This window comes from Camellia sinensis, chromosome 9, assembly GCF_055761805.1.
Source record: "Camellia sinensis isolate YWXY chromosome 9, ASM5576180v1, whole genome shotgun sequence".
Taxonomy (NCBI): domain Eukaryota; kingdom Viridiplantae; phylum Streptophyta; class Magnoliopsida; order Ericales; family Theaceae; genus Camellia; species Camellia sinensis.
Genome location: NC_138969.1, coordinates 97579474 through 97589571, shown reverse-complemented (window position 1 = coordinate 97589571; position 10098 = coordinate 97579474). Strand labels below are relative to the sequence as shown.

The following is a 10098-nucleotide window of genomic DNA, read 5'->3' as shown; positions in this document are numbered from 1 at the left end:
GGTGACTCTTCATAAGTCATCACTTTACCGACCGCAAACTAATGGAACCATTGAAGCTGCAAACAAGAACGTTAAGAATATTCTGCAAAAGATGATTGACAAATACAAAGACTGGCTAGACAAGTTGCCATTCACACTTTGGGATATTAGAGATCAATTAGAACTTGAACTGGGGCAACTCTCTTTATTCCTTAATCTATGGAATGGAAGCTATCCTACCTATCAAAATCAAAATCCCTTCACTGCAAGTGTTGCTTGAATGTCAAATTAAAGAGGGTGAGGTGTCGTTTGAGAACAAGCTATTTTAGTAACTTTTGGGCTAAAACATAAAGTAAAAAAAACTTATATATTTGGAATGACTTTTTAATTTTTTACAAAAAGATGTGCAAAAAGTAGAGAGAAAAGAAAATCTTTGACTTTTTGGTATAAGTTATAGGCTTTTTGATTTTTTTAGTAACTTTTTGACTTTTAGGCTAAAACTATTACTCCCCAAATAAGACCTAAGTGGCAAAAAAGCAAATTTGAAGAACAGATACTATTCAACGAGAGAAGACTTCAAGCTTGTATCATGTTCAAGGTTATCAGCGCATGATTGCTTGAGCATTCGACAAGAAAATAAAGGCTAGGAATCTGAAAGAGGGAGATTTAGTGCTCATGGAGAACCGAGCTCCTATACATGAACCTTGGGAAAAATTGGATAGGACTGTACATTATCGAGAAGATCATGACAGAATGAGCAATCATTTTGATGGATTTGGATGGGATAGAATCCATGCAAGCTGTTAACTTAGACAAATTGAAGAAATATAACCCTTGAGAAAGCTCGTTGAGCTGAAAATTCGAAAGGGTGGCCCAAGCAAAATTTAGAACATGAAAAATGAAAAATAAAATAATGAAATCTCACGAGGTTGAAAACCTACAAGGCAACTTTGGCAAAGGTAAAGAGCGCAAAAGAAGAGAGTTAACACCCAAGTGAACCTTTCCTTAATTACGAATGGCTTGGTTGCCATATTCAAGATACATAGGCAACTTCACATCGATGTTCGACACTATCTCATTCAGATTCTATCATTAGTCAGTATCAATACCAGTTGCCGTCTCAAGCACAGAATGTCAGAGCATTAAGGAATTTTAGTTGTACAACTCATGAGATTCGATTTCAAAATTGTTTTATTGACTGATTTGCAAAAATGTTGTTTGAATTGTTTTTAATGAGAAGAGTATCGGACTTGCATTCCTTTTTTATTAACCAATTGCGCATAGTATATATGTACATACTAAGCCAAAAATCAATACATAATCCCCAGTCTCATATTGTTATTCTATACATACTGAAATATTTCGAAGTAATATATATATATATATATATATATATAGAGAGAGAGAGAGAGAGAGTTGGCATACTCTGTTCCATTTTATTTTGCTTCACCAACTCTATATTTTCATCTCAATTTTGCTTAACAAAAAATAAGCTTTAGGATATCACCATTCAGTCATGCAAAAATTAAATGTCACCTTGTAGCACAATCAAGCCTTCTTCAAGGCTGTGATAACAATCAAAGTTGTAAGAGTTAATGTCCTGCCTGCAATAGCTCATTATATGAAGAATGCAAAACTTGCATGGACCCTCTCTCTCTCTCTCTCTCCAACTACAACATTATAAGTCTAATGAAATCTGCTTCCTATACATTTCAAAAAAGCTTTTATTTTGCTCGTCCTGTCTCTGTCCACTCAAGTTTTTACCCTCAAAATCTGCAAACCTCCTTGAATAATAAACTCATTAAAAAACTACTCGTACCAATGTTAAATTTCCCATTTGGGAATGAATCCAAACAGCTTTGTAAAGGCAGTGAATTAGAGTTCAAAAACAGCACTGCAAATCAGACATCACCGACTACCCAGACAAGCGAACCAATTTACTGCAAAACTGGACATTATGTTATTCTAAATCAGAGGGTAGAACATGCAATAGCAGTACAATCTTTGAAAAGGAAGGTGCAAGCAGCTTATAATTAAATATCAAAATGTTGCAACTTGGAACGAGCGAGGCACTTCTTTCTCTCTCTCTCTCTCTCTCTCTACAAGTCAACACGGTCCCAGTCAATTGTTCTATCTTCAAATAGCCTGTTTCGAGCCAGCCTGCTCATCACTGCAAGACCTAAACATAAATAAAAACAAATTTTAGTCAGGAAAAATCATTAAAAAGTTATTCAGTAAATTCTCAATTTCAATTTTTAATAGCACCAGGAAAATAAATATTATTTCTAAGGTTTTACTAAAATGGTTAATGTATCTGAGGATATTTAATTTGTACCTTCAACCATTTTGTAGAGAGATGACCACCATCTATCGCTAGGAACCTGGTACTGATTAAGGGTCTCTTCAATGAACTTGTCATGCTTCCCCTCCAAAACTCCCTGCAGAGTTATAACTGCATCTTTTGTTTTTGTGAGAATATTGCTCTCATCTGCAATTTCCAACTGTATAAGGTCATTCTGCGACGAAGTGAGGCTGACAGCAAGAGCATACTGGGCAGCTGCAGCCCAACGAGAAGAGGCAAGCCATCTTCTCTGCCCATCTGATTGCCAGCTCTCTTCTCTCTTCACTTTGTTCTCTCCTTCCCCACTGAGTACTAAGCTGCGCAAATACTGAGCATTTGCGGCACCAGTACTCTGAACCATCTTAGAGAAAGCACTCTCATCATTTTGCAGCAGCTCCTCAGGGGTTGCATATTCTAGAACCTGGACGTAAGGCACAGAAACACAAATAACAAATCAACAGAGTCACACTAAACCAAAGATCAATCATCAATTTATAAGTCTTTTGATGGATACCATAATGTGAATCTAAATTGGGTAAACTTCCAAGACAATGCGAGGGAACGACGAAGTAAAACATACCCGACCAGCTTCGAGCAGAATAATTCGGTCACAGTCAATGATGGTATTAAGACGGTGTGCAATAATGAGCATTGTACATGATTTGAATTCTTCTCGAATTGTCTTCTGAATAAGAGCATCAGTTCTAACATCAACAGCAGCAGTTGCTTCGTCAAGAACAAGAATCTTTGATCTGCGAAGCAATGCACGAGCAAGACTTAACAGCTGCCTCTGTCCAACACTGAAATTTTCCCCTGCCTCTGAGACCTGGACACACCACAATGAGAATTAGTCTAGTTAAAAGTTCTTTGAAGTTTTGAAGCATAAGAGTTTATACATAGCTGACCTGCATTTATTGTCTAATAAATCCATGTAAACTATACTGATCATGATGTATGATCAGTATTTTTAGGGCTAAATTGATGATGAAATTAAGTTTAGCAAAAGTTTTTCAACATGATCGGTCAGTTCATATCCAAATTAATAAGAGAAACAATTTAACTACGCTAAAATAAATCCTGTCTTAATCAAACATATTTCATCCAAATTCTTTTTGCTGCATCTTATTATATACAAACGAGTTTTGAAAATTACAGGAAGAAGCTGTTTTCAAAACATTTGAGTGAAAAGCATATCGAAGACTATCTCTGTTAATATTGTTAACAAGGGGTCATTACCTGGCCCAATCCTAAAAGCTCAAGCTGCCAAGCATGAGAACTCAAACTTGAGTTCAATGGCAACCACTTTGCGCAAATAATACTGAGGATTTATTCGTAACAGTCTACTTCTCCCAACATCCAACACTTGCAGGACTAGCATTGAGTAATGCCCCTATATTTGTTTATCAATAACTTGCTTGTGCTATTTTTCCAGTCAAGACTAACCCATGAAAATAGATGCAGAGATGCAAAACACAGTGGCAGGTATCAGCAAAATTAAATCATTCTAGATCTGGAGTATTTCATTAAAAATATTGGAAGTAAATACAAAAAATGAAAATTACTAGATATTCCAGCACCTAACGATAGGGTTGAATGTTTATTATCTCTAACACTCTCAATCAAGATGAGCATAGGTCCCAAACAAATGCTTAACTCACTTGACTAAAGTTTCTTTTAAATAAAGAATAACAATTATCAGGAGCTTGAAAATAATTTTTTAACAAACCAAACATTGCCTAGTAAACACTTCTCTTCCGCATGCGTCCTTATTTCTCACGGATATCTGAATTATAAAAATATCTATACATAGGATTGAGCACATCAAAGACTATCATCTATTAGGAAATAAATAAAAAAAAAAAAGTGTAAAATATATAATGCCACATAAAATTCCCAACTGTGTAGAAGATATAAGATATTATTGAAATAAATGCCCAACTCCAACAGACCAAACTTAGCAAAAAGAATCAAGGATTACCCAAAAAAAGGGGGAGGCACAGAAAATAGTGCACCTTCTGTGGTCTACATTATGCATTAGACAAGAATGACTTTCAGTCCCCAACAGTAGATCCATGAGGTCTAATGAGAAAACAAGGAAATCCATGGACTATTCAAGCATAAGTTCTTCCTCTAGAATAATTCAGCTGAACAATTAAAAGAATATACTTCCAGCCGCTGACTCACCATGGAAGAAAGGGAAAGGGGATGGAAAAGGTATCTCTAAGGAAGCTGCCTACCCATTTTTTGGTTTGGTTTGGTTTGGTTTAGCAAGGAAAGAAAGAAGTGATGTATGCTTTCACAACTATCTTCTTGCATAGTAAAGAAGACTACTTTTCAAAGGTTAAAAAAAGGACAAATTACACTTACGGTCCCTATAGTTTGAGACTTGTGTCACTTTGATTCCTGATTTTCAATTATGATACATTTGACCCTAAATTTGAATTTTGTTCCAAATAAGGACAATTGAAGATACTATTACTTAATTTCAAGGTCAAAATCGTCAATTTGATAAAATATAAACTAATTTGAAAAAAATAAATGTCAAAAAAATATTTTTGAATTTTTAAAAATTATTTCTACATACTAAAGATAAAATTATGTAAAATTGATATATCTTTTACACATTTATTTATTTATTTTACCAAATTAATTTTTATTATGTGTTTGGATGATGATCATATAATGGGTGGTCGTTTTTATTTTCATTAAATTAGTTTCTATTTTTTCAAAAGTCAAATATAGCGACAACTTTGATATTATTATCAAACCAATCTATTAAATCAAAAAATCCAAAACTAAAAACATTTCATATATTAAATATATCGATTACACATTAAAATTCTAACAACCACTCATTACATAATCATTATCCAAACACATAATAAAAATTAATTTGGTAAAAATAAATAAATAAATAAATATTTAAAAAATTTATCAATTTTATATAATTTTATCTTTTGTGGGTAGAAATATTTTTTTTAAATTTAAAAATATTTTTTTGACATTTATTTTTATCAAATTAGTTTATATTTTATCAAATTAATGATTTTGCGCTTGAAATTAAGCGATAATATTTTCAATTGTCTTTATTTAGAATAAGATTCAAAATTCAGGGTCAAATGTGTCACAATTGAAAAGTCAGGACCAAAGTAACACGAGCCCCAAACTATAAGAACTGCTAGTGTAATTCGCCCTTAAAAAAACGTTGCTTTCCTCCTCTTCTCTTCAATCTTTCCTTCCATTCATCCACCCTACCGAACCGTGTACAAATGACATACAAGTAGAGAGCAAAGGATGGACCAAAAATGGAAACTAAATATCAAGAAACCACCGCAATTGACAACTGTAACTTTCAAGTAAAGAAATTCTCCATAACCTCCAAGGAAAGAATGTCTTCGCAACTTCATCAGTAGTTCATAACAACCGAAAGACAATAGAATCTGGACGACATGTCAATTAACATCATTCATGGATGGATAACTATTGAGAAGAAATTTGCCACACCAAACCAAAAATTATAAAGCTTCAGTGAAGCAAATATATGAGCATATACCTCAGCTTCCAGCCCCAAAGAATTCCTCCTGATGACATCTTTCAGGTGTGCCCTTTCTAAAGCCTCCCAAAGGTCAGCATCATTGTGTTCGCTGAAAGGATCAAGATTAAATCTCACAGTTCCTGAACAAATTTAAAAAAAAAAAAAGAAAAAAAGATCACATATACAATACAGGAATCATCATTTAAACATTTTTGTAAAATCATAATGACTTGGAAAGATATATATATATATATATATATATTTTAAAAATCAATTGTCAAGGAAACTTATATGGAATAAATAATTTGGCATGGATGCTTTGACCTGAGGAGTAACTAAAGATCAATACAAACTACTCAATAGTTTATAGGCTTCATTTTATTTGAGGAAGCAAAGATGATAGAAGGTTCTTCACCAATCTCTTAGAATGATGCCAACACAAGGGGTATCAAACCTTTTCTCATCACAATAAATACAAAAGAATCACAGGTGATCTCTAAGGCAAAACACATACAGACAATGCAAATAGAGAGGTTAGCAGAATACTACAGAAGGTGTGAAGAAGTTGACATACAAGGTTTTATTATATTTATATCTATATATATTGTCTTTTCTTCCTTTCGAGTTTTCACGTAAGGTACTACAGTAAGATATTATAGTTCACAAACACAATCCTCCAAAACAGGTGGCCCCTTGTTCTCAATCCAAAATTTGACAAAGTTGGAGCTAATTCAATTCCAATCCACTCCCATAAAGTTGGAAGGAAAATCCAAGGCACCTGTACCGGACTCTTAATATATTGACCTTAATATTTTTCAAAGTTTCTCACTCGTGCTTCATGTCATATTTTTTTTTAACTATTAATATGGACAGACACATGATACATGACATGTATATATTCATGCATGTATAGACATCCATGGGATCTGGATACTTCTGGACACCAAGTTTCCAGAAACCTCCGCCCTCATGTTCCCAACCAAGTATAACTGTCACTTTGGTTGCATTGCATAACAATAAAAAATCAGTAACAGAATCAAATTTCAAGCTTAGTTGATGAGTGCCTAGAGCCATCAAAATACTACAGTTCCTACTAAGATTAACACATATTCAAAAGGAAACCATATCAAGTACAACGATAGAGAAGATGATACCATATCAAATCAAGTTACACAGAAAAATTCAGAAGGTTGACTAACTACAAATGGTAACTATTCCAATGAACTCACGATTGATGAGAGTCATACCTGAAAACAGAACAGGTGCTTGTGGTATTATACCAAGAACCTTGCGGAGATCTGTCAATCCAAACTTTGCAATATCATAGCCATCAATCAAGATTCTACCGCTTTCCAGTTCTACAATCCTAAATAAAGAGTTGAGCATGCTAGATTTCCCAGCCCCAGTTCTCCCAACTATTCCCACTTTGTCACTTGGAGGTACTGTGAAGGACAAACCATGCAAGACTGGAGGAAGTTCAGGTCTATAACGGAGGACAACATTCTCAAATTTAATGGATCCTGAGGAAGGCCACCCAGGAGGGGGACGATTGCCCTCAATAATAGATGGACCCTCAGAAGGCAAATCTATATAGGTGCCAACCCGCTCAACAGCATTTAAACTATTCTCAGCCAGACTTGCAAGTCTCAGCACACCAGTTAATAAACTTGTAATATTTAAAGCATAACTGAGAAGCAAACCCATTGTAGAAGCAAATGCCTCCTGGTTGTCTGCTCTTCCATTCTGCATGACTGCAAACGTTGCTGTAAGCCAAATCATGAGGCCTCCTAATGTTTCCAGACGGATTGCAAGCCAGCGGTTTGCACTCATGTTCACAAGAGTGTATCTGATATTGTTGTCCATGGACTTCCCATTAATGTTGGCCATTCGATCATATGCTTTGTATGCACGGATAGTTGACAGACCGTTCAATGCTTCTCCAAATTGTGCATACACTGGAGATCTGGTAATAGAATCTAAGCGCTTCACCTCACGGGATGTACTCTGCAAGAAAAGAAAAAGCTTAAGTGGGAGAAAAAGAAGCAATATTTTCAAGGGCTTAGTGATTTGGACTTGTAGACATGGTAAGCAGATGGTGTCCCAAAGCATATGAATCACACATTTGAAGAAACCACATATAGCCATTTGTGACAACTGTGAATTGAATAAGACAAAATCAAACCTTCTATTCACACAAACACACATACACAAAAACAACCTGTTAGGAAATGAGCCAAACAATATATATCAAGCTATCTAACACCTACCTTCATGTGCAACCCGGTCTTGTACATGGAGAGAAATAGATAACCAAACAGAAGAAGCAAACAACCAACAAAGAGGAAGAAACCAAATGGAGACATAGTACCAAATGCTAACGGAGAGACTTGAACCCAAGACCTCTCTTAACCAGAGTCCTGATGCCATGTTAAGTCAACAATTTTTCCAAAAGCCTAAGCTATTAGGCTGTGTTTGGTTGGGGATTTGGAAAGGAAAATGGAAAGGGAAAAAGTAAGTAAAATGTGAATAAAATATACCTACGTTTCACCTAATTTCACACACCTTTTCCCTTTCCCTTTCTCTTTCCATTTCCAAATCTCCCAACCAAACACAGCCTTAAGAAATGGGCCCAACATGTATATCACGCTGTCTAACAAGGTCAAGCTTACCAGGCCACTCCATGAAATTGAAAGCAGTCTACAACCTTGTTCAAATTTATTTACAAGTGCGCGGAAATCAGAATGATGAAAGGGATAACTGGTAATACGGTAAAGTTTAAGAAATAAAAGCTTCAAGAGAAGTTGTATGATGTAGTAATTTAGGAAAAGGTTGGAAAATGATGAGCAAGACAATATTTTTTGGGGGCAAATTATAAAAACAAAAACTCTAGAGTTTGACCTTGTAACAAATTTAACACTAATTTTTTAATTTTTTCAATATAAAACGCTAATCTTTGGACTTGAAAACAATCGCAATCCTCTGTCTCCATCCTTAAGCTTGCTTAACGAGGAAAATCTTACTTCCCCTCTTTTCCTTCCTCTATCTTCACGTGACCAATCTCTCTCTTCCTATCCTTCACACCCCTTTTTCTTCTTCTATTTTTCTTTTATAATCCGCTGTATCACCACTTCACTACACCATATCTGCTGCACCACAATCCCTCATGTGCCACCACCTTCCACCAACCCTCCATCAATACGCTACCTACCTATCCCTGCTCCACTTGCACCACCAAAAACACCAAGAAAGCAGCCCACGCCTCCTCCACTGCCACAACCCTTCACCCCATGCTCCACCACTACCGTAACCCCCGGCCCCCATCCTCTGCAACCGAAAAATAAATTTAATAGAAATTGGACACCAAATTCACACAATCACAACAACAAAAAAAAAATTACACAAATATGGACCAAAAACATATTTTTGAGTGGCAAATCACAATAAGGAGACAAATTTGACATATATTTTGGACCATTTGGTAAAGTGAAGTTGCATGCCATGGAGACCAGTTCAATATTTTTTTCTCAATTAAAATAAATTTGCACTGAAAGAAGACCGAAAATTGGTAGCTGCATATATTATTTTCTAGAAAAAGTCATTCATTATCAAATGGGTATATCTCCTTGGTACAAACTCAAATTTGAAAAAAAAAAAAATAGAGTCGAAATTAAAGCTCTAAAAATTAAGTTTCTAATAGGGGGCTGTTCAAAAAATCAGACAACTCGGTCAAACCAACCGACCCAAACTGAACCAACATCTCGCAGTTGATTTCGCTACTTTATTATCATTCAAAAAATTGAGTCTTTGTTAGAACATCAGATTTGGTATATTTGACCTGATTAAACACCGGACCGACCGTAAACATTTATTACTTGAATTTTGAATTGCTTCATAGGTATGTTTTCACCTACAGAGCCATTCCTCCTCTTTTATTATGCCACTCTTGATTAAAGAGCTTCTCAGTTTATCATTCACAAAGAGCCTTTTGTCTCCTCTCTCTCTCTCCTCACTTTGTATCTTCTCCGTATCATTATTTTTTTGGACCAATATCTTCTATGTATCTACCTAATATGAGATGGTGCTGACACTAAGCTCATAGCGGAGACAACAATATTGAACCCTGATGCCCTGTATATGAGATGGTGGAGATGGCTCTAAGATCGCAGCCCCGATAACAATATATTCTCTCCCTCTGATTCTTCCTTCCCTCCCTCTCTTATCTTCCTCTCCCGAAACCCTCATC

At 35.4% G+C, this 10098-nt stretch overlaps 1 protein-coding gene across 2 annotated transcripts in view; it reads right to left on the bottom strand.

Annotated features, from left to right (window-relative positions):
* Nucleotides 1–1915: 1915 nt before the first annotated feature.
* LOC114273795 (ABC transporter C family member 2) overlaps nt 1916–10098 on the bottom strand; it is a 74418-nt gene continuing 66235 nt past the window's right edge. For both annotated transcript variants that reach the window (XM_028215608.2, XM_028215609.2), the window contains exons 24-28: nt 7103–7859; nt 5874–5995; nt 2901–3146; nt 2315–2741; nt 1916–2158 (exon numbers count right to left, since the gene is read on the bottom strand). In XM_028215608.2, coding sequence (XP_028071409.2) covers nt 2079–2158; nt 2315–2741; nt 2901–3146; nt 5874–5995; nt 7103–7859 — 1632 coding nt within the window. In that variant the 3' untranslated portion in view covers nt 1916–2078. The remainder of the gene's footprint in view (nt 2159–2314; nt 2742–2900; nt 3147–5873; nt 5996–7102; nt 7860–10098) is intronic.